Genomic DNA, 26,095 nt, shown 5'->3' on the forward strand with positions numbered 1-26,095 from the left:
CGATAAGACACAAAAAAATATTAATTACTAAAACATCACAAGAAGTTAGAATAAAACAAAGTCCTTTTTAAAAGTAGATGCTCATAACACTACTAGTGTGTCTGTGTGTGTGTGTCTGTGTGTGTGCGCGAGTGGCCTCTCGGTTGGTTCCTGCCTTTCACCTGGTGTACCTGGGATAGGCTCAGACCCCCAATGACCATGAACCAGATTAAGCAGGTTGGAGAATGTCGTATCATATTTGCATGCCAGAAACCTTCTTTACAGTCCAGTAGAGATTTCACAACTTTACTGCAGTCTTATCACGTTTGATGTGCCCCACACACACCATGGCTCAGACTTTGCGCAGTGACCCGACAAATGCACGACGTCAAAAACGCGCCGACAAATGCGCGATAATCCTCTTTAATAAAATCCCTGTGTGCGTCCAGGTATCCTTCAATAAGGGCGCGCACAAAAAGGCGAGCCTCAAAAGGGCGACCTCAATTGGTCGCAGCGAATAAAGGCGCGCGTAAATAAAGATCTGCACCTTTGTTGCTCTTCACATATTCCAGAGCCATTTGAACTAAATTATCTACGCCTTTTTTTGCGCGCCCTTATTGAATAGAGCCGTACAAGACAGTATTACTGTCACAGAAAATTAAAGACGCACAATACACGGCGGCAGCCCACGAAGAACGGTCAGCTCAGCAAGTAAACATCAACAAAAGAAAGGCTGAAAGAAAGAAAAATACGACCAACAAAAAGAATGAGGTCAAAGTCCCTTGCCATTTAATACAGACTGTTCCTACTAATGTTTATGCACTACTGTTCTAGCGCCCGTTATTGTAACGGGCTAAATGACTAGTTAGTAGTATAAAAGCATAAAAAATTCTACTTAAATATGGTTTGTAAAACTTAATTTAGATGTCAATATTATGAGATATGAGAAATAAAACATTTTGCTATATATTACGTGATACCTGGCTACATATTAGTGGGTCAGCACAGTCAATAGGCTTTCCACAGCTTGTTGATACAGAGATTTTAATTTTCGCGACTTTGTCGGCGCGCATTTGTCAAAAATCAGTTTGCGGGTTTGTCGGGGCGCATTTGTCTATCGCGCATTTGTCGGTGAACCAGTTTGCGCAGAGTGTTGATGTTACAAGTATTTTAGAATCTTTTAAAAACTAAGCTTTTTACACATTTTATAACACATTTTACATCTTTCTTAATTCTGCTTGATGGAAATGATTTTAGTTGTCAAATGAAGCAAATAAAAGTACCTCTATGTTCAACGTTTGGTTCTTTTATTCCAGCCAACTTCAGTGTGGTTTAAGAAAACAGAATATGCATACCATACTGGCCCATAGCCATACTCGACAAGAACATTTGTTATTTTATGAGCTTTGACAACTAAAATGTTCAATGTATGGCCAATTTTGAGACTAATTACTATCACAATTTTGTCTTGCATTGGTCACACAGAATCTGTACCATTGTTCTCTTCCACCATTCACAACTTTTTTTTATTATTATTAATTACTAACCTCTCAGGCTACTTTACATCTTTCCTTTTCTTATATTAGACCAATGAGTGTTTCCGTGTATAATGCTAAGTAATACATGCATTGTGGAGACAAGTCTTTTTCTTTATCTTTTTTTAAAAGCCTTGCTTACAAATGTTTGTCCTGATATCAACTAAGGGAAATCCTTTGACCAGCGTAATTAACACTTTCAATAAACCTTCACTGTTGTGGAACATGACCTGGACACAGACAGGCAGACACGCTGTAATCACCCCACACACATTTATTGAGGTCTTCCATATTTACAATTACTTGCTCAATAGTCCCAGTACCCCAAAGTCCTGGCCAACACACACAATACCTTCATTTCTCTTCAGGCCGCCTTCTCGCCTCCTCCCAGACCTCATCCGTCTTCCTCCCGATTCAAGTCTCCATATGAAGGGAGGCAGCCCCTTTTATAATCACCCGGATGTGCTCCAGGTGCTTCCCGGCAATTTTCCACCGGCACTCCCCAGTGTGGTGGAAGTGCCGGCTGCGTACCTGGAAGCACTCCGGGTGTCCCTGCTCCTCTTCCACTTCTGCCACACCCGGAAGTGCTGGGGTCCAGGGCTCCCAAGGCATCGGGGCGCCCCCTGGCGGTGACCACGGGCCCCTACAGGGTTGAGCTTCAAAGCTCTGTCCCCAAAGTAATCAGGGTGGTCGCACCCACGTGGTCTGAGGCGGGCGTAAGCCCTATTCTGGTCCACCGGGGCATCCCGGCTGGGTCGTCCCCCCAGCCACCTGCGACACTGTTTAAAGACCCTCGAAAACACTATTGTGACATGATTTTCTTGACAAGCTATTCCAGTACACACCCAGATATTTTCTATGCTGTAGTATGCTGTGCACAGAGGTGTAATGTAGCTTCAGGCCCCGGCCCTGTCTCTCCATTTCAAGAGTCCATGTTCTACCCTTGTCTATGTGGATTTTTACTGGGAACCCAGCTTCCTCCCACTTTCCCAAAGGTACACCGGGCGACTTTAGCACAGTTCTTTATAAATTTAGAGCTTATGCTGGTAGAAGTCAGATGGCATACTGGCTCCCACTAAGTCAATTAGAACTGCCAACTGGTAAAACTGTATGTTTCTAACCTGTTTAAGGAGTGCTGTAATCCAGGAGAAATATCTAATACCGTGTAAATTGTCTGAGGCAACTGTATTATATGGAATCCAGTATAGTACCACTCTTGGTATGCTCACAGCAGTTAACAAACAGACTTTCAAACACTTAAATATGTGTGCGCCCCTGCTACTTATGTTCCGGGGGAGCAGCCATGGACAGCTCAGTACCTCCCCCCGGGTCGCTTGGTGGCAGCCTCCCTGGCCAAGGGTGATTCCCCAACCTCCCGCAGGGCTCCATGGGAGATGGAGTCCTCCACAGCCTGGTTGGGGCCCGGGGTGGCCGCTAGGGGGGGCTGTCTGGTTTCAACAGCCTGGCTGAACAACTCTTCGGCCCCACCCGGAAGTGCAATTAGGACCAGGTGGTCAAGCACCTGGAACGCTTCCGGGTGGGCTATAAAAAGGGCCAGCCACCACCACTCGAAGAGCCAGGGTTGGGAGGAGGAGGACTAAGCTTGAGGAAGAGTGGTGGGAGAGGAGAAAGGACTGTTGCTGTGTTGGACTTGTGCTTTGTGGGACTGGGTATTGCCTGTGGGTCACGGGGAAGATGTGCACCCACGGGTGAAGAAAAATAAAAAGTCCATTGGTTTATTACGTGCCTCTGTGTCCTTCTGTGTCGGGTCAGGCACCTATATAGCGCCTTGTTACATATGCCAAAGTGCTTTGCAAATCTCTTCATTCCATTGCATTTTGAATCAAATGCAACATTTCAAGAATGTGAACCCACCCAGGCAGTCACACAAGCATTGGTGTCACCCTTTCCTTTTTCCACATGGCCACAATAGTGTCTGATTTTACATTTCATTCACTACAATATATGAATAGCTTACTGACAATACAGCATTCGTTTCTGGCCTCCAGCAACTATAAATTAAATAGAGCGGATTTAAAGATGGAATGCATAATACAACATGAATCAAACAAGACAGAAAATGCACACAAGAGTAAATAAGGGGGAGCACAGAAAACACAAGTAAGGCTGAGATTTCTTTAGAATGTTTGGTAGTCCATTTTTAACCTGCCTTTAATGTATTACAACTGTGAGAGTCACTGTTAATTAAAATGCCACTTCTGTCTGTTGCTCACCCTACTGACTGGTGTTTTGTTTGATTTTTTTCCCCCCCCATAAGCCTCATCATAAAATGAACCGTTTTTTCCTGGCTGAGTTGTATTTCGATGTCTCGTTGATGCTGTGGTCCCTTGCCCTGGTTTACCTGACTGTAAAAGGATGGTGTTCTGCTTATGTTCCACTGATGATGGTCGTTTTTCCGCTTTCCACCAAGCTCTTTTGCTGTCACTCATTCACTCAGTGTGGTAAGCCTGCGCCTATTGAGCTCCCAGCCCTAAAAGGCCTATTGGCGCCTACAGTGTTTTGATTTCCGCCATGTTGTCTTAAAATCATTCACTTTGATCAGACAAATAAAATACTACAAGTGCTAGAGCCAGTTTTATGTTTTAATTTTGAGAAGGTAGTCTTTTTATGTAAGACAATTTTTATTTGTATATAGTGATACATGAAATATAATAAATGTGATCAAAACAAATTCAAGCAGTGTATTGCAAGCATGTTCAGTATGCTTGTTGAGGCAAACTTTAAACCGTATTGTCCTTCATTTTTATTGCTGGCCACCTCATAGAGCCTTCAGTAAAATAAATACTCTGGACAGTATATACTGTATGAGCAATGGAAAATTGAAAATGTCATCATTTTGCCTGGCTGCAGAACACAGAAGTGCATATTGAAAGGGAAACACAACCGTATATACACAGTGAATTTAAAAAAACGATTCACAGAAGTCAGTGCAAAGTATGCAAGTCTGTGTTGTAATTTTATGAAATAGCCAAGCACTGAATGTGTGTTAGGTGAAATTCCAAACCTATTGTAGAAAAGTGGACAACAGCAAGAACTTCCTAATGTTAATATGAGCATTCCAACAGCAATTATTCACAATGTCCCTGTTTTTTGTTTTTTTTTATAAATTAAAATGCATTTAATTTTTTAAAGAAGTATCTGTATAGATGGGCACAATGGCTTCATCTTTCAAATGCCAAGGTGCATTTTATTATCAAGAGTGTGCATATTTTTCTCTTCAGGATAAATCAAGAAACAATATGCTAATAGTGTTTAATGTGCTGTACTTGTAGGGTCCACGGTGAAGTACCTTCTGGGCTTGTCTCTTCCCTACATGCACATCACATTCCTGATTTGGTTGGTCTTTGAGAGCTTCTGTGCAATCCTAGGACGCAGTGTTGGAGATGTGTCACCAGATATCGTGATGGCTTTTCTAACTACGGGGAGCACCCTTATTCTGGCAACCTATCTTGTAAGCTGCATTTTTACTTAAACCTAAAAGGGTGATAAATTGCTTTGCTGAAAGCTGCAGTACGGTACTGAAAGATCAAGACTGAGCGTCATAACTGAAGAATTTCCAAGGCAGGTACTTTCTTAACAGTATGAGAAAGAAGGGTTTGGTGCTTCTCTATGGACACAACATCACAGACCTCCACTTACTTCCTTTTGCTAATGGAGTTCCTCACCTTTAAAATGTTTTTTTTTTCTCAAAATTCAAACTTTTATACACCTCATATTGTCGAGATACACGCGCAATGCTTGCACGACCCTTCTCTTAAATTACTTCCATGAGTTTATTTGCTGGAAAAGTACACTATAGTATCAGGCTAGACTTCTAGGCACCTTTGTATATGCTTGGTCTAATCCAAATGTCTCACATTTTTATGCAATCGTTTTGTTCACCCCACTGAATTAAAGCTGAAAGTCTGCACTTCAACTGCATCGGAGTTGTTTCATTTAAAATTCATTGTGGTAATGTACAGAACCAAATTTAGAAAAGAGTTGTCTCTGTCCAAATATTTATGGACCTAACTGTATGATAGATAGATAGATAGATAGATAGATAGATAGATAGATAGATAGATAGATAGATACTTTATTAATCACAAGGGGAAATTCACATACTCCAGCAGCAGCATACTGATAAAGAACAATATTAAATTAAAGAGTGATAACAATGCAGGTATACAGACAGAAAATAACTTTGAATAATGTTAACGTTTACCCCCCCGGGTGGAATTGAAGAGTTGCATAGTATGGTGGAGGAACGATCTCCTCAGTCTGTCAGTGGAGCAGGATTGTGACAGCAGTCTGTCGCTGAAGCTGCTCCTCTGTCTGGAGATGATACTGTTCAGTGGATGCAGTGGATTCTCCATGATTGATAGGAGCCTGCTCAGCGCCCGTTGCTCTGCCACAGATGTCAAACTGTCCAGCTCCGTGCCTACAATAGAGCCTGCCTTCCTCACCAGTTTGTCCAGGCGTGAGGCGCCCCTCTTCTTAATGCTGCCTCCCCAGCACACCACCGCATAGAAGAGGGCGCTCGCCACACCCGTTTGATAGAACATCTGTAGCATCTTATTGCTGATGTTGAAAGACACCAGCCTTCTAAGGAAGTATAGTCCACTCTGTCCTCTCTTGTACAGAGCACCAATATTGCAGAATGCTCCTTAATTCTGTAGTAATGTGTCCTCAACCACTCACACATATTGCTAGAAAGTAAGGACTCAACTAGATCCTCATTCATTGTCATTATAACTCTACTAACAGACTGATGAATTTCAGAGCTCATTTATTCTAGGAGTGTTATTGTTCGCTTCATCTTAAAAACTGTTGTACAGTAGTTTAAAAATTACGAGTGTTAAAACAACTTATGTAGACAGTTCAGGATGGCCTTTAACTAAACTCATAATCTTGTGCTGTAAGTGATGTTATTGCTAATTTGTATAGCAGTCTGAGTCTCGTAATGACAGGAAGAGCGCTAAGATGTCAACATCATAAGTGGACTTACAGCTGACTGTGCAGAAATGAAGCATATTTAGCTAAATGCTTTAAGGCAGTGCAGAGCTTGTGGTATAATAAAGCTGGAGAAGGAAATTAAGGAAAGATAATAAAGGGAAAAACTATAAGAATCTGGTAAGCAAGCAGCAGTAGTGGGCTTTGAATTAATATAGAAATACATGAATGTCAAAACACACAAGCACATAAACACAGCTAGATGTGAGCTGTAACAGACAATTCCAGTATACACGTCATTAAAGTTGAATTCAGACCAGCATTAATCCTCATGGATTTGCAATTATAATAATGACATTTTTTCTTTTGTTTTTTGCTTACTCTGTTCTGGGTGCTCTGTGTATATAAAGCATTGCCGGTCAGTATTAGATTTTATTTTATAATTTAACTATTGACTAATTTTAAAGAGTGTAAACACCCGACCACATTATTTGACCCATTCTGTCTTCTGTTTATTCTTAGGTGCCCTTTTTTTATTTATGTAAGTGCACAAAAAGAATACTCTTTCTGTGTGTGTCCGTCTTTGTTGTAATGGGTGTGCTGGTTCTTTGTGGCGCCTTTTTTCCATACTCATCTGATCCTGCCAGCCCTCGTCCAAAGCGTATTTTCCTTCAGGTAAGATTTTGAATTAATAACACTTTATGTTGCTACAAGTCTGTTTGTTCTGGGTATTTTATTTATGTTTTAGTGAGTAAGAATTGTAATATCCTGTGGCAAATAAGCTAAACTTTTTCTAACTTCTCGCTTTTATTTTGGTTTCTTTGCATTTTTTAAATTTCAGTTCAAGTTTCTCGTTTCAAGCATATAGCCAATGCGCTATACAGTACATGTTTATAAAAACCTGAAGTCACATCACACAAATTCTAGTCAGTGGGGATGTCCAAGTTGGTGACTTTAGTTGCTGATCTTGTCGCCCTAGCTTGTTATATTACACGATTACAAAATCGCAGTGGATGTCAAATTGGAGAACTGTGCAATGACTTCTAGCAGAGTTTGACATTTCAAAGTCTTATGGGCTTGTCCCTTATTCTGACAGCCAATAATATGCTGCCTGAAGGAGGTGGTGCGCATGTAACGGTATGGCAAGTTCTGCCATATTCTCTTCCCTCCCATACCGCCCATTCAGTCAAGGTATGTAAAACACGTGACATCAGACAGACAAATCTATCTTCTGTTTGTCAGGTCCAAAACACCCGTGTTTCTCCTTCCTTGTAGCTACGTTATTTGCACTGTACTTTTGCCTCAGTACTTAGCTCTTACACACACACAAGCCCATCCATACAACTTTGTTGAGGCAAGTCACAGATTGCTGGGAATGTTAGGTTACATGACTGGGGGTCAAGTAAGCACAGTATGACGGCCTCCGGCTTGTTAAAATTATGTAAATGCCATTGAAAGTTGCTGGATAAAGTCATGTAATGTGACAGGGCCTTAAATGCTGCATTTGACCTGATCGGTGCAGTGGCTCCAAAAAGCAACCAGCATAAAATGAACTGAATTCAACATGCACGTCTGACCCTTAGTTACTTCACTGTTATTCAGCTCTGTCACATATATTGTCCGATTGTTAATTGTTCTACCTGGTGCATGTTGTATCTTTGAACCTGACATTTATATTTTATATTTCATGCTCTTTCTCATTTCTAGCATGGTTTCCTGCTGTCATTGTGCCACGTGTTCTATCACTGCATGCTTAAAGTTTCTACATTAGCTGCAGCAGCAAACACTTTTCATTATACATTAAGGTATAAACACACAATAAATTGAATTAAAAAAAAAGGATTGGAATGGGATGTTCTTATGAACCACATGATCAGTCTTCATTTGTTCTTTTTTTGTAATCCATCTCATATGTTGTTAAATCATGTCAGTCTTTGCAAACCACATATAGAAAAATGTTTGCCTATACTAGGACAAGGAGAGGCAGAGTAAGGAACTGAAAAACATAACAAACTGAATTATTAGATTTTTGTTTGCTTGCCGTTAGAAACGTGAAGAGATCAAATTTCACACAAGTCTACTGTCACAATTTAGAATGAGCAACCTGGCAGATGAACACACGTACTTATGGTTGAGGTGATTTTGTTTCTAGCACACAACCAGGACAATCCATGACCTCACTGGGCAAGTGGTCACGAAGAACTCTGGGGTATGGATCACTAGCATGGATTATACTGGAATGGATCACGTGACTCCACACATCCCTGAAATCAATGATTCCATTCGTGCCGACTGTAGGAGTACAGCTCACGTCTGTAACTTTGCATGTCTCCTGTTTCCCATTACGTGAGTATCATGAAACAAGTTAACACCAATGAAACAAGATTGGCCATAGGTGCAGGTTCTTGTCAGTGATAATATGAAGGAGTTGATCCAAAGTCAGTTTTTAAAAAAGACAAGAAAAATTTGTGTAGATGAGAAAAAAAGGGGAAAAAGAATTTAAGGTATGAAAACAAAATTCTCTGGAGCTTCACCTTGTGCAGTGAATCTCCCTAAAGGACAAGGCAGCAAAACACATATTCACTTGATGCTGTATGGCGTGTGGTTAGATGTACACCATCAAGGCAGTCGCTCTTCATCCAGAACTGCTAATGGTGGAGTAAGTGCAATTATTAGGAAACATTTTATGTAAGAAACATTTAAAAGGGATTACTTACTTACTTAATTACAAAACAAACTGCCCATATTTTCATAAATAATTAGATGTTTAATATACAAACAGCTCTTTGCTACCCAAGAAAATTAACTTTCAATATAATTATCTGAAGGTATGTACTTCTTGTACAAATGATGATGGAGTGCGTTTCTTGCTGCTTGTATTTGCGTAGAGGAGTACCTCACTGCATACACAAGTACAACATATTTTTCTTATTCATTATGTTTTGCCCCTTTGTTGCTAATAAAAAGAGTCACTTCTGCTTAGCATGATATGCATACAAAATGTTCTTAAACATTGCTGACATGCAAAGACAAAGTGCTACAAAATGGTAGAGCGCTGCTGCCTCTAAGTTACCCAAAGTAAGTGTGTACTCCTTCTGAACTGGTGGTCTAGATAGCTTGTGGTCTCTGACCAGTTACAGCACTATCTTTGTGTATTACTTTGGGCTTTGCTTTGTCAGGGCGCAGTGGTACCTGCCAGCCCCAGAGGTGCACCCAAAGCATGCCCTTAATTTGACTCTACTGAACAGACATGAGACGCCGTGGGGGACCACCAACCTAACGTTTGAAGTCTTAGGTATTGTATGCCTAAATCTTGTTTGTTGAAATTATCATACTTTTTGATTGTTAGCATTTCCAAAATATATGTTGTTCGTTTGTTTCATTCTCTTCATGTTTTAATCATTTAACTTGCATATTGTGACTAAAAAGGTTATGAATTATAATGTCAGATGGTGACCTTTTCTTTTTTTCGTCCTCAAGGGCCCAGTCACTTGTTCTTACACCTGGAAACACAGAATGGAGCACAACTCAAAAACTGGACCTTTACACAAGGCTGGAGATGGTTCTGGGGGAAGCAGGTTTTGATAGTTTACCGTGGCTTAAGTTCTTCAGCCTGGCATTTCTGGTTAGAGATGAAAGTAAGTAAAGCATTTTATTTTACTCTTTTGTTTATAAAAAAAAGCTATTTGCATTTTGAAAGGGAAATACAACAGAGTATATACACAGTGAATATAAAAACGATTCACTGTCTTGGAAGTTCTCACATTTTATCGTTATACAACATTGAATCACAGTGGATTTAATTTGGCGGTAAAAAGACTCTTAATGTCAAAGTGAAAACAGATCTCTGTAATTAATTTACACTGCTTTGCAAATATAAAAGTAAAAGTAATTGAATGCGTAAGTATTCACCACCTTTAATATGACACATCTAAATCATCACTGGTGTAGTCCATTGGTTTTAGAAGTCTCATAATTAGTTCAATGGAAATTACGCATCAGGGGTTTCAGGTGATTATAATATAAATGCCTCTGTACACAGAAGATCCAACTTGTGGAATAACCAACACAATGAAGACAAAAGAACACTCAAGTAACTCCATGAAAAGGTGATTCAAAAGCAGAAGTCAGGATTGAGACAAGAAAATATCCAAGTCACTGAATATCCATGGAGTCCAGTTAAATCAGTCATTAAGAAATGGAAAGACTCTGGTGGCACAGTTGTAAATCTGCCCAATGCAGGCCGTCCACAAAAACTGAGTGATCATGCAAAAAGACAACAAGAGAGTGAAAGAGGCCACCAAGAGACCACTAAAGGAGTTACAAGCTACCTTTGCTGAGATTGGAGAGGTTGTGCAGAAAACAACTGTTGTCCAGGTGCTTCACCAGTTACAGCTTCATGGAAAAGTGGTAAAGAGAAATCATGTATGTGATACCTCAGCTAGAGTTTGCCACAGACCTCATGGGAAGCTGGAGGAAGCTTCTCTGGTCTGATGTGACCAAAATTGAGATTTTTGACCATCAGACAAATTGCCATGTTTGCCAAACACTGCACATGAAAAACATACCATCCCAACCATAAATGCTTTTCCTAGGTACTGTACTTTATTTTCACTGTGGCCTTTAAATTATTATAGAGCATTTTCTTGTAAGGAAGAAAATATCTAACTTTAGGCCATGATCTACCACCACCTACTAACCCTAATTAATGTCTTTCATTATTTCTACTACTACTGTATACTTACTCAGTAGGCTGAAGTTGTAGTTAATGGATGAAAGTCCTGCCATAGGTTACACGCCAGTACAAATGCTCAAACTGCAGCTCACACACTTGTGGTGTACACTGTATGTCCTTCTGGTAGGGCTTTCCAGTCAACTTTACATCTTGCTATCTTCACTTCTAGGTCACTGAGACCAATTCAGAAGAAGGCATAATCTCCATCACTGTGATATCCCAGTATCTTCATGGAGATGATCAGAATACTGACATGCTGAAAGACTTGCTGCAACGCTTTCCAGATTGGTCATTCCCTTCACACTCAGTCAGCACCTGCCATTTCTTTGTCTTTTAAGTTCCAGTAATGCTGCTTTAATGAAAGATGCAATAATTAGTTCATCAAAATTGTTTACAGTGTTTTAATTAAGTACAGAATTGGTTCATTTCAGCTATTCTCCCACAAGAGGAACAAATGTTAACTGGCAGGTTTACTGAAAACAGAACATCACTTAAAAATGGAGCACAAGCACTACAACAGACTACAGTCAAACATATGTGAAATACAGTAATTATAATTGTGATGGGGAAACAAAGAAAGATGGTACAGCTGGTGACATTTCCCCCATTTTTAATAGATCACCTTCATTAACTTTAGAGAGTTGTACCTACAATTAAAAGAAGCGTGTTCTACCTCAAGTATCAGGCAGGTCTGTGTAATGGAACGCTTAAATCTCAATCTCCATAAATGTTTTCTGAGAAGTGGAAGACGCCATATGCAATGCATGGTGGTCAGTAAAGGGTTGGCAAATCCTTTAGATGCCATATTAGAAAAAAGCTGGGAGGAGATATCTCCTGACAGCTAGAAAGCTCATGACCTAGAATAGGGATGTGCAAGGCTGTGCTGTCTCTTATCTGATATGGTGATTACCCACAAATCTGTGCAGTTTAGGACTGCAGGGACACTAAGGGCTGATCTGAATTAAAAGTATTTCATTATAGAAGGTATGGCAGTGTGGAACGTGGAGATGAGAAGAAATAAATAGGAAGAAGAGCAGCCAGGTGACAGGGCTGCAGCTAAACAAGGATCTGAGACCCACAGAGGGAGACCTGAGAGTAGCTTCAGCTTTATTTTGTACGATGCTAACAAAACTTCATTTGATTAATAAACACCATCATTTCAAGTATAGCTTGGTCTTTTTGGTGTCATTGTGGATTGGAAAAGTCTCAGGAGCTCCTCTTACTGACCACATTGTGAAAATGTATGACACAATATCCAAATGTTACCCGATTACCAGGAATGACCAGAGAAGCACAGGAGCATATGATTACACATTTGACTTGCTGCTGCCTGTTAAAGTAAACAAAATTGGTAAGAAGGTTAACCAGCATTGGGATGAAATCACATTTCAGCTGTTTATCTTGATTGGCTCTCTAAGCCACAGTAGTTAGTGCAGCTATCTCACAGCTAAAAAATCTGGGCTTCAAAGACCAGTGTGGTGACTACTTCTGTGGAGTTTGCTTGTTCTTTGTGTCAGTGGGTTTTTCTTTGGTTTCTCTGGCTTACCTCTGTGGTCACTGAAAGTCAGGAACAACAGGAGATGGATATCAATGTAAAGTAAAAAGCAATTTCTTTATTCTTGGGGAGCAGAAAGGCTGCAGCACCTGTCAGCTCAGATTGCTACAGACAGCCAGCCTCCTGTCAGCAGGGAGTTTCCCTCTTTTTATAACCAGCTTGCTTATTAAACAAAAAGAGGAAATATGGCAGTTCATTTTGAGGTCATACATATATTGCTATAGCTTATGGTCACATCTTGGATTGGAACATGCAAGAGCGCACAGTGTTTCTAACAGAGAAAAAAAAATTGTCAGCACATTCACAGTCTTAAGCAATACACCCTTATCAGCACCGCACATACACAAGACCAGTTGCAGCAATCCTGTCACAGAGTGTGTGCAACTACAACAGATTTAAACAATACTGTACTCACTTCCTTATTCTTTTTGTATGCACATAGCTTATACAATATCAAAGGTTACATAAAGTTAGTTCAATACATTACATTACAGTAATAGTACTAGAAATACATTCTTATAGCTTAATATCTACATTAGATTACATTTGTTAAGTTAGTTTAACTCATCCTTATTTAATGCATAAGTGGCACGCTTCTTATAGTTCTATTAGCACCATACTTTTATTATTTGGAAAGGCTGAAGCACCTTAATTCTAAATATTCTTTCTCACCTCTCAATGGTGTTTAGTCCAACTGGTAACTCTGAAATAAGGAGGCAGAGTGACTACTAATAACGAACAATACAGAAACAGGAGGGTACATGTTTGTATTAATTACGGTAATGCATCATTTGGAAGAGCACAGGAACAAGAGAGTGTTATTTCTGTTTTTTAAAATGAGGTATTTGAGTATATTTGTTGATGATAGGAGATCTTTTGCATGTTGGTCACACATGAGAAAGAATTTCCCTGCACTCTGTACTCCTGGCAGTAATTCCGCTACTACTACTACTAGACTGACCAAGTGTGAGTGAAACGGCATGTTTTCCAACTGGCACATCCCACACCAGGCCAATCTAGATTTTAGTCCTTCTTTTTCCTCACTGCTCAGACCCCCACATCCTCATACCTGCATAAGCTGTTTATGAAAATGCATGGATGATTTCAACTGTATCCAAGTCTTTCATCTGCAGCACAGTAGGCTCTTTTCCATAGGCTTCTGAAAGGGGAACAGTCATGATTTTTAATCTTTCAGTAGTGACAATGACTCTTTCATGTAGGAGCTTTGAAAAAAATCATGTTGTGCACTACTGCAGCTGTTTATGTATTAATTGCCAGAAAAGAGCAGTCTAGTGACATCGCTTGTGTAGTGAGAGAACTCAAAAACCCAAGGATCAATGCAACAGTTATTGATGGGAGAGTTACTGACAACTTAGTCCACAGCATCATGGAGTCAGGAGTTTATTCAGTGAGAAGGTGTGCAACTTAATTCTATCCGTCAACTTTTCTCACATAAGAGATGTGTTGAAGTGTTCAACATGGCCTGATCAAAATAAATTTCAGAGGACCTCAGAAGAGTTGGAAAGCCATAAAAAGCATTTCTAAAGACACAGTCAGACAGACATTCAGCAGTGTGTTGGAAAATTCTGTAGGAACATTTCACAGCATCTGTCTGATCTGCTCAAGACAGACTGGGCTATGCAGCATGATGATGCCTTCGATCACATGTGTAAATAAATGGCAGAATGGCTAAAATGGAAGAAATTCTGCATTTTAGAGTAGCAAAGTCAGAGTCTTCACCTCCATACTACTAACATACTGTGGTGTGATCTTAAGCAAGTTGTTTATGCAAAACATTCCAGAAGCAGAAGTTAAATGAAACAAAGCTCTAATGAGGAGTGGATTAATACACTCTAAATACTGTGCAGGTCTGATCAGCAGATACAGAATTATTTTATTTAAGATTATTACTGGTAGAGGAGCTTGAACCAGTGAGTATGTCAAAGGGTTCATTTACTTATCCCATCCATGACCTTGAGTATTAAAGCAATTGTGTGTGCACAGTTTGTAAAGCCAGACTGTTTAATATCTATTATTAAAATTCATGAGGAGGGTCAGATTCAGTAATCTGGAAATCTGGAAAACTCAAAAGGTTCACAAACTCTTTCTCACAACTGTGGTGCAAATTTGAACTAAATTATCAATGGCCAAAAAATTTGATGCTCAATGATTCAAGACTCCACTCACCTCCATCTCTTGGGCTGCTTCTTCTGGCTCTAAACTTTGGGATGACTACAGAACTTTACTTACCATTCACCATGCTCAGTAAAACTCGATGACAGGGGAAGTAATATCATTAACTACAACCTCATGATGGCTGTGTGTGACCTTATTTTATTTGAAATCTGGAATCTCAATTGAGAACTTTAGGCAGGTCACTCAGGTACTGTAACCCTGTGGCTCAGTAGATGAAATCTTGATTGCTTAAATGGGCTTTAGAAATTTAACAAACTCCCATAATGAAGGAAAAAAATTAAAAGCCAATAGAATGTAGTAAAATGAGTGAAGTAGACACTACAAATGGTGTGTAATCTGGGGTTTTACTTCCTGAAGTTTATCAGCTGAAGACCACAGGACAGAAAGGAAGTGAAGGACTGAGCTGGAAAGGCCACTTTTACAGAATCATCCTGTAAGTTTGGAAATTGCCAACACTTCATATAAGAATCCTGAAGCCCTAAGGTGAGGATGAACGTTTTTAAGAGTAACACAAAAAGCAGCTTGGGTTAGACAGTCTTCTCAGAACTGTTGTAAGCAGATATGTGTGATTTTGTAAAAAATCTACTCTCTGATTATCCTTTTAATTTCTGCCTTTAACTTTTTATTAAATATTAACAGCTTCTTTAACAGAAAGTACCAAAATGTTAAGAAGTTAATGAGAGTATTTATTTTGTATTGTTGGTGGGTCAGAAGTGACTGAAAAAAGGAGCTACAGTGCTGGTAGACTGCGTAGACTATACACATTTTATAAACAGCTAGAGTATTTGCCAGGATATTATTGACAGATTTTATTAACCACAGCCAAGTCACGTTCAATTTATGAATTTGTTTCCTACCAAGATGAAGTTAACTCCTCTGACAAATTTTTTTTTCCAAGTAGTGTATAGCTACTTCAAGCCTGGCTACTCATTTTGGTCTGATTGCCAATTTTTTTATCCTAAACTTCCTCCACCTCACTGTCTCTTTTTTTTAGCATTTGTGACTAAACAATGGAAATGTAGGCATGCTTTAGCATTCATCTTTCTACTCATTGGAAAATGTTTATAATGGGCTTCAGCAATTATGGATAGTGGAAATCTGTAGCAATTAATGAACTTTTAAAATTTTAAATGTGACCTCAGTATTAGTGAATATATAATATAATTTAAGATGCCTCTGGTAGATTCAGACTGTAACAATAATGCCTTAATATTCGTTTTTTGGAAGAGCATGTCTTAAGGTTTGAAGTATGAAATGGCTAGACATGATGTCGTTGATTCTTTCAACAGGGCGGTTACTTGAGCCTTGAAATTATAAACCAGAATTTGTGAAGGAAGAAAAGCAACATATCTTGATTTCCATGGCATCCAACTCAAGGTTTTATGCTTCTGGAATAGATTAAAGAGCTGTAAGCAGATACAGGCAGTTAGTCTTTTTTCATATGGTCACAATTCATAAATTTCTCAATTTTTTTGTTTTTGACTTACATTTGTCCAGACTTAAAGCCTGTCTATTCCTTTTGAATTGGCTGCAAATCTATTTCTTCCCCAATATTTGGACCCCTCCTCCTTGCAGGTTACTCATCCAGTTTTTGACCTAATGGCCCTCTGCTTCAGTCTTCTTTCTGAACCAACCTTTGTGGAAACTTGAAGCATTTACAGCAAAATGAAAAATAAGTACATCACCAAGTGCAAGTGAAAACCCCCCCAACACATTGTAAAAGAAAGCAACAGTTTACAATATAATAAAAGGGTTTATCTGTTTATCAACAACCAAGTTTAAAGATATTACAAAAAAATCTAAAAAAAATCATGAATTATTAAAATCTTATTCATCACATCCATATATAATCATAACTGGAATAATTTACCCTAAGTCATAACGAGAATGTAACAAATATTCTGCAACACTTTTTAAAAATGACTTATTGTACATTCAAAGAAAATAGTACAACAAAGTAGAACATTAATAATTCAAAGACATATTCAATACACCAGGCATGTCAAACTCACTACCATTGGTGGGCCGCTTCGACTGCCATACGTGCGTCAGCGGGCCGTACTGTAACAAATACTATTATACTATTATACAATGTTACTGTAGCTTTCTTTCCAATACTGAAAACTTTAAAAAATGTAGCACTTAAAGTTTAAAGAAAAGCAATTTATTTCCATACAGTCTCCATACAATAGTGTAGTATTAGAGTCTTAGCCTCTTAGCTAGGTCCTTATTATATTACTAGGCTCACCCGCCTTTTAAGGCGCCCGACTTTTATCCTCAATTTGTGTGTGCTCCATGTGTACATCAGGCATGTAAGTGTAGGGAATGAGAACATCAAAGTGCCCATTCATAACATCTCCCGAAAACCTAAGTTTTTTTATCCCCTCGAGTGCCTGTCCAAACTTGGAGTGTAGGACTCCATAATAATATACTTGAAACTCATTGGGGAACAACTCTCCCGCTGCCATTAGCTCAGAAATGGTACCATAAGTTTGAGTCTTTGACATTTCAGTGAGATACTGAAGCTCATTTGTATAAGAGAATCCTGACGGCATCATTGTAAATGGCTGAAACCTTGACCAATTACTTAAAACACGTCGTACAATGTCAGACCGAATCTGTACCGCTAAAGACGGAGTTTCATGCACTAAATAAGCTATAGATGAGAATAAGCAAGCACCATCTCCCCTGATATTTACTACGCGGTGAGGCATTTGTACTCCATCAACATTAGACATAATTTTGTCTATTTTTCCAGCGCATCGCGCACAAAAGCAAGGGAACGATGGGAGCACCAGAACTCTGCTCACATCGCGTCGCTTCGTACTGCAAGCCGCAAGTAGTAAGTCTGTGATAAGCGGAATACCGCTACGCTTTGCACTCATGGGACAGAAGGACAATCCCGACCGCTTTTATATAGTGTCTTGATGATTGATATTCATTATATTATATTCATTGCTTATATAGGAGCCTTACAGTGTGAGATTTATTTCTTTTGTCCCGACACTTGGCATCTCTTTTTAGTAACCAGTTCGTCAATATCAGGCTTGAAATCTTGTGCATCTGCAACTTTTATGAGGGATGAAAGGTGCTCGACGGTAAGTCTTGAGCGATGTGGGGTTTTGGTAGCTTTCATTAACAAAAACAATTGCTCATAAAGGTAAGTGCTTCCGGAAATAGACAGTAGTCTCGATGCCAACTTACGGATCTGCACATACGAGGGTGGCAGGTAACCATACAAGCCTGGCACACCAACATCGTTGTATTTTGCCTTCAGAATAGAATCTGACTGCACTTCAATCAATTCCATTTGGATATTCTTAGGCGCATTCTCAACGTTGTAAGAGAACAGCGCAATGCCCTGTTTGTGTGAACTGAAATCACGAAAATGCTCACTGAATTCATTGCTCAGTAATTCAAGTTGGAAAACAAATCCTCCAAAAATCAAATTTTACTTTACTAAGTTTACTTCAAAGTTTATATTTTAGGCCTAAAATAAGCCGATATGCAAAAAGCCACCTGACCTACAATAATTTTACAAACTCAAAATCACAAAAATATGTTAATAAACAACTCACCAACTTCTCGAGTCCACTTCAGATCTTCAGCTGTAGTCTGCACTAACTGTTCGTTACAATACTAGCACGAAATTACATGAAACTAGAGCAGAAAACCTGAAAATATGCGGGCTATTACTACTCGTGATGGTCAGTTCTGCCCAGTGGTCAGTCTCAGAAGCCCAGTCAGTAGTGTAGCCTTAGCAGGGGGCGGCTCTAGGCTCGTGGCGGCACTGGGCAGAGAAAGAATTGGTGGCCCCTTAGCCTGGCAATGTCAATACGGTATCTTATGCACGGCGGATGGCAACATCCGTTGCGGACACTGCATAGCCGCCTCGTGCTCATGACACGCTTCTATATACGCGTGTCCGTAACTTGAAAACCAAGTGGCGGCCCATGATATTCTCATTACGGCAAAACATTATAATACTACATATAGCTTACTGCTCCGACTCTAGCGACATTTGTAAATACAGCGTACTAATTAACAAGAAACACAATGTTTTTCGGCCACATTGCCGTCAGCTGTGTCGTTATTTTCTCTTTCTGTTTTATATTCAATATATATTGGCGTGGCGGCCCCTGGGATTTGGCGGCACTGTGCAGGTGCACAGTGTGCACATGCCTGAGGCCACCCCTGCTGCAGCCTAGCACTTCAGTTGTGACGCTGCGGTTCATTAACTTTGAACAAGGCTCGTGGCTATACTAGCAGATGACGTTTCCAGTACCGTAATGCCATGGGAAAACACGCTTTTGTCAGAAGGCAGAAGTAAGAAAAGTCAATAAGTAACATCGAAGATGCAGAATGATTCAATCACAAACGATAGTAATCATTTTGTACAAGTTCAGTACTAACTAGGATCTGTTATGCCGGCCGCACAGATTCTGTTGCGGTCCGCATGCGGCCCGGGGGCCGCGTGTTTGACATGCCTGCTATACACTGCATTCATTATTTAAACCTAGAAGACCTGCAGATATTGCATTTGTCACCCATGTAGTTAAATGTACTTTTATGATGTCAAGATCAGACAGCTATCAGCTTACTATGTTGTTTAATATCTTCTTAATTGTTAGTAATTTGGTTAGATAATGCTAAAAGGAAAAAATATAAATAGATAAGTAAGAATGATAAACCTGAATATTAATTGCTTCTTCAAGACAACATTGGGATGAATGTTATAGAATGTTATTTTTTCTTTAGAAAATCTACTATAAAATGCCAGGGATGCATTTGAAAATGCTTCATTTGTTTGTCACATTCTAATAACTGACCACACTTACCACTTAAAAAGCTGCAAAGGCCTCCGGTCATCCATAATCGGTATAAGCATGAGTGTCTGGTTTTCTTTGAGAACATGAAAATGGAGCAGTGAGGCAGGTAGTTAGTTAATTTGCTATCATTTGCTATATATTTTATTGCAAAACCATTCTATCAAATTGTTTGTAAAACTGACAAATTTAAAACAAATTGAATAAATAAAATATACAAATCAGAGTGTGCTGTATATGTTGCAGACTTTTAAAAAATAACATTATGAAATAAAAAATCTTTGCTGTAAACTGGGCATAAACTTTTTTGATTCGTCATGGATGGATGGGTGACTGAGACAGAAAACTCATATATTGAAAAGTAAATTTAGAACAGCTAGTTGAGACAGTAATGTGCTAAATATATATATTGTGGTCTATAGGGGGCGCTCTCGCTCCCTTGAACCCTCAGATTTGACTCTAGACACCAGGTAAAAGTCCAAATATTGTTTTTATTCGAACTACACAGTGCACAAAGCACCCTCCTCTCCACAATACTCATAAATCAATAATAATCACTATAATAAACAATCCTCCACACTCCTAGACGCGTTGCCACCCTTCCACCCAGCTCAGCGTCTGAGGATTTCCCACAGTTATTTATAGTCCTTGACCCGGAAGTGTTTTGCCCTCCCTGTCCATGTGACTAGGAACACTTCCGGATCAGATAAAAATCCTTTTTCTTCACCCCGGAAGTACTTCATTCCTCCTGTCCATGTGACTTGGATGTACTTCCGGGGCGTACGGCAAATAATCCTTGTTCCTCCCTGCAGCGTCCTCTAGTGGCCCCTATTGTATCCAGCAGGGCTGGGGATAAAAACTGCATTGTCCAGGATTCCCTGCTGGCATTCGGGGCACCTCCATGCTGCAAGGAGGGCTCCACCTGGCGGCCTGGGAGTATTGGCCGGGATGAACGGCCAGCCATATATCACAATATATATGTATATCATTCCATTTCTTGTATAAAATAAGTATTTTTCTGTGTTCTTATTTAAATTGCACCTTTTCAAACACATAATTGCATTGTTTTTAATACTGTTTTAGGTATAAACAAGTAATAAACTTCATAACAAGTTCTTTAAAATACATGCCAACGAGTCTACTGTATATTTTGTAAATGCAGCAGAATCAAAATAGACTTTATGTACGGTACCTTTTAAATACAGTGTGAAGAATCATAAGCTGTTATAATCTTTGGTGTCCCAACCCAGCTAAATCCCTGTTTAATAAAAGAAGGTTCACAAAATAAAACAATCTCCCATAGGACGCAACATAAGCAAATTGTGCTCCTTGCACGTTTTAACATAAATCGGTTCTATGTGAGGATGCATGCATAACACCAGGTACTGTATACAATGATAATACCCATTTGAATGGGCAGGCCTAGCAGTGAGACCCTGGACCTGGGAGAGAGCATCCATATTGCCTGGGAGGATTCCTTCCCAATTACAGACTACAAACCTGTAGGGCTGGAGCTCCTGGAACCAATGGGAAATGTTGGATTATTTATGGAGCACCAGCCTCTAGAAGGTGTTGTGATCCATGTCCAGGGTGAACTGTGTACCAAGGAGGTAATATCAGAGTTGGGTGATGGCCCACTTGATGGTGTGCGCGTCACACTCAATAGCAGTATACCTTAACTCCCAGTGCAGCAATTTTCAGCTGAGGTACAAGATGGCGTGTTCAGCTCTGTCAACAATCTGTTTTAGCATGGCTCTATGCAGCCTAAAGGGCAGGACACAGTAATGGTGCTAAACACAGTTTTTTCATTCACCAAGTCCATCAAGGGGATATACCAAATACCCATTTGTGATGTCAAGGGTGGAGAGGTATCTGGCACTTCCCAAGTGCTCAAGAAGGTCATTGACTTTTGGCATAGGGTAGCTGTTAAAGCAAGAGACCTGGTTAAACTGGTGGAAGTCATTGAAACAGCACTCCCATCTGGCTTGGGTATGAGATCGATTTTCCTCAGTTACCCCTAATCATAAAGTTCTCTTGACTTTGAGCTCCACCTCAGCCCTCTTCACCTTGGGAAGGTGGTTGGAGCATTCCCTCACCACTACACTGGGCTCCATGATGATGTCGTGGAACACCACATCCATCAGCCCAAGGGTCAAATCTACCACTTCCCCCACTGTCATGATGGCCACACTTAGCTCCCTTCTGCTCATTGGGATGCAGGGTTGCTCTGAAGTTAAGCAACCCTGTGCCCACAAAGATTTTCATACTGGGTGCAGACCTGATCTCTGCCTCTAACTACTTTCAAGGCTTCAGGAGGTGTACATAGCAGATTCAATTAGCAAGTTCCAGTTTGGTTGGATAACGAAGTAATTCTGAAGTCCCTTTCTCTCTTTTACCTCAAAAGACCCTTTCTAATGGGCAAGGAGTTTAGAGTTGGATGTAGGGACCAATACCATGGCCCTATCCCACAGACGGAACTTGCATGTTGCCTCTGTTGTATAGGCGGCTCTGTGCAAGCTGGACTTTTTCTTAATGCTCCATGACCAAGGGCTGGAGTATGGCCAATCGGTCCCTTAGGCTAGCGATGCATTTCAAGACATTCATCAGAGGCTCTTATTCCTCCTCCCAACTCATCCTCATGAGGTCCAGCAGCCTGCAAGGATGACGCCTGTACAGTAACTCAAATGGTGAGGAACCTGTTGAGGCCTGCATAGGGGCAACCGGACCAAAGGGAGGTGCTGATCCCAGTTTCTCCATCCTCATGCAGCATTTGTCTTAGTTTGGTTAAAATGCTTCACATGGCTGTCTGTCTTGGGATGATAGACAGATGTCTTGATGTGCATGAAGCAGAGGAGTCTGACAATCTGTTTAAAGGTCCACAATGTGAAGTGCATGCTCTGATCCATCGTGGCCTCCTTGGGTATGACTGCTCGCACAGACTCCTACCAGTTCCTGTGCAATAGTCTTTGCATCTCCTGAGTGGCATATTTAATAACGAATATGTACTTATGCTTTCTTGCCAAAGGTTTGAGTGGATCCACTATATCCATGCCTGTGCTTTCAAAAGAGGATGTCAATTAGTGGTAAGGGGGCGAGGGGTGCTCTTTCCCAGCTCGAAATTTGGTTTAGTTGGCAGTCAGGACACGAAGCACAAAAGCAGCACACTTTCTCATTAATGCTTGACCAGAAGAATCATGTTTTGATAGACTCAAGGGTTCTCTCTGTGTCTAGATGAACTCCTAACAGGTGGGCATGCACGAGCACACAGACCTCATTCCTACAGTATATGACTGGAGAATCAGGAGTTGGCGCCTCAATTTCCCCTGGTGCTTGCCACCCAGGATAACAGTGGCCAGTATCATCTCTAAAAAGACACCCACAAGTGTGGATTCTGCAGTCAGCTGCATGTTCTCCAAGGTAACAGCATTCTGCACAAACTTCAGGGAATCATCATTCCACTGCTCCCTTCTAAAGGAAGCTGGGAGTAAATGATATTGTAGCTGCAGCTGGTAAAGCAGGTCTGTAGTGGTGGTTAGCAGCTTTGACTGTGCAAGAGAGACTGGTATTACTGATGTCAGCCCCTCTTGCTTGGAGGAGTCGGTGTTGGAGCACTGGGTCGTGATGTCCTTACCTGCCCTCTTGCATGACATGGGACTTCCTGAAGATGATAGTGATTTGTCCATAGCTAGTCTTTGGTGCACCAAGTGATCAGACAGTGGCTGTTCCTTGTTGCTTCTGGTTTGAAGCCAGTCCTTGCCCAGGATCAGGGCATACAGTGGACAAGAAAGGACTACCAAGCAGGGGTTGTGGGACACCCCCTGAGTGCTCAACCTGCAAATGGTCATAGGATACTATCATGTCACCTTGCCTATGCAGGTAAGACTGACTGATTTTTTTATGATACTGTCATGAAAGACTGTACCAGAGAGCAACAAGGGAAATACAAGCCGACCATGACATGTCTGTTCACCTTTGTGCTGCCTAAAACAGGAAAGGCTAGAGGGTTAAGCACACCCGCATTACAGTACCTCTTGGTCTGGGCCCATCCACATTCCATGGGGACCAATTCCTTCCAATGCACACACAATTGTAACACCTCTGGTTAGCCAACAACAGGTTCTATTTCTTAGAATGACATTTTGCATTTCTGGTGGTAGTCTGGCTTGCAGCGTCTCTGCTCCTCTGGCTTCTCAGATTCAACTTTGGTTCAATGGTGCTCTATAGTCTTAAATAGCACTTGCATATTGGCCCAGATGTGTCAGTGTACTGGACAGGCCAGGTGTTCCGGGAGAGCATGGATGTGATAGTTGCACTCAACCATCTCCATGACCTGTTCCATGGCATTTTCTGGTCTACAGCCTGTACGCAGGGTTTCCCCAAAGCTGAAATGCTTAGGCCCAACCAGGCTGCAAGGCATCAAACCATCACTCTCCGTACTTCTGGGCCAGGCAGCCCAAAGTTTGTCTGTACTAGGCAAGGATTTTTTGCTTGAGGGCCAAGTAGTTTTTTGGCAGTGCGCTCATCCAGATCGAAATAAGTGCACTGTGCTTTGCCCATTAGGAAAGTGGCCAGTATTTGGGCCCATTTTCTTATGCCCAGTGCTGTCCCTGGGTCATCTTCTCAAAATGAAAAAGTAGGTATGAATATCATCACACGAGCATAGGGGCAATAGCAATTGTGAATGGTCCTGTACTGACTTGCTCCAGCCAGTTCCAGCTAATGCAAGTTCAACTGGTTGAGCTGCCATTTGCATCTGGAGCTGCATGACTTCTTTAGCCAAGTGTCACATTGTGATCCCTTGGTCCGCCCGGTTGTCCATTCCTCTCCAGGCAATTTGCAAGACTACTCCAAATGTGAAGCAAAGAAGCGTCAGGCTTTAAAATGTTTGGAGTTCCAATCTAGCCAAGTCCCTGTTTAATGAGAGAAGGTTTACAAAATAAAATAACTTTCTGTAGGACAGAGAAAAACAAAGGCTTCTTGTGCTCCTTGCACATTTTAATGTAATTTGGTTCTATGAGAACTCCGTTTGTTTCTCAATCTAGTCAAAAGCCAACCTCTGTTTTTATGCTGCATGTTTATAATGGCCCACTCCCGGAGGGGGCGGTGCTTCTGAAGCCCAGAAGGGTGTGGCTAGGGGGTCATATTCAGAAAACATCTCCACACTGAGGAAAAAACAACAGACAAAGTTGGTGCCACAGGTGGCTTCTGATTGTAGTTTTGGTGACCCAACTAACATTTACAGTTCTCCAGCTGTCATCCTTGAAACATCCATGAGGAAAATCTCATGTTACTTGTGTCACATAATCCACATGTCAAATTACCCATCTGAATTGAACACCTGCCTTTCCCCCTTGTTCTTGGTCAAGAATCCAGTCTTCAAATGAAAAGCACCATCCAGTGCTTCCCATTTGTGGTCTGCCTTTTGTTTAGAGGTGGTATTTATTTAACAATATTTTAGCAAAAAATTTGTATTTTGCAAATTTTGTCTCATAATCCACATTTTAAGCCATCCAAGTGTATGCTTATGAGTGACATGGGACTTTTTTCTTGGAAATTTTTGACATTATTTGCTGTTGTCAAGCATTGGTCTTCGTGGGCTCCTGTTCTATCAGAAACATTGCTATATCTGTTCTCCATGAAAACATGAAATCAAAATGTTTCATAACAGTCACTACAAGCTACATGCAATAAGTAGCATATAAAAAAATGTAATTTTTGTTTGGAGTATTCCTTTAAGTTATTTTAAAGAATGTGATAGTTTAGCAGTTAAACCATTAGGTGGTAAAGCAGAAGAAAGAATGGGGTTGGAGGATTAATTTGCTTTTCATCAAAAACACAGAAATTGGAATTTTTTTAGCAAACTGGAGTTTAAGTACACATTTAGGAGGGGTAGCAGGCCGAGTAACTACTAATAAAGCAATAGAGAAAGAATGAAATAAATGTTAGTTTAGATTTTTGTTCTGTGAGGAGCTGTTTTTGTATTTGGTAGAGCAGCTTGTTGGACAAAAAGTCCTCCGTGTAGACTTGCTGTCAAAGTAAAGCTAAAAGGTCCTGATCTTAAACCAATATGTACTTACAAAACAAAACAGTAGTGGATATGAGTGAGGAGGCACACAGCCATATGTTATAAAAAATAAAAAGGGTTTTTATGCATAAAAATAAAATGCAGCAGCACTAATCAAAATGGAGCACATAGCTCTGCCATAAGAAAAATATCCTCAAAAATGGGTTGGTGTCAATTTTTGTTATAATGGAGTTTTAGTTTCTTGAGGTTTGTTTTTTCCATATACTTCTGATCCTGACAGCCCATGTCCCA

General features: G+C 40.4%; 1 protein-coding gene across 1 annotated transcript in view; it reads left to right on the plus strand.

Annotated features, from left to right (window-relative positions):
• LOC114654410 (endoplasmic reticulum metallopeptidase 1-like) overlaps positions 1 to 11,603 on the plus strand; it is a 43,088-nt gene extending 31,485 nt beyond the window's left edge. Inside the window, exons 9-15 of the mRNA XM_028804955.2 lie at positions 3,793 to 3,976; positions 4,808 to 4,986; positions 6,990 to 7,142; positions 8,620 to 8,813; positions 9,647 to 9,762; positions 9,948 to 10,105; positions 11,372 to 11,603. Coding sequence (XP_028660788.2) covers positions 3,793 to 3,976; positions 4,808 to 4,986; positions 6,990 to 7,142; positions 8,620 to 8,813; positions 9,647 to 9,762; positions 9,948 to 10,105; positions 11,372 to 11,539 — 1,152 coding nt within the window. The 3' untranslated portion in view covers positions 11,540 to 11,603. The remainder of the gene's footprint in view (positions 1 to 3,792; positions 3,977 to 4,807; positions 4,987 to 6,989; positions 7,143 to 8,619; positions 8,814 to 9,646; positions 9,763 to 9,947; positions 10,106 to 11,371) is intronic.
• The last annotated feature ends 14,492 nt before the right edge of the window (positions 11,604 to 26,095 follow it).

This window comes from Erpetoichthys calabaricus, chromosome 7 (assembly GCF_900747795.2).
Source record: "Erpetoichthys calabaricus chromosome 7, fErpCal1.3, whole genome shotgun sequence".
In the NCBI taxonomy this organism is placed as follows: domain Eukaryota; kingdom Metazoa; phylum Chordata; class Cladistia; order Polypteriformes; family Polypteridae; genus Erpetoichthys; species Erpetoichthys calabaricus.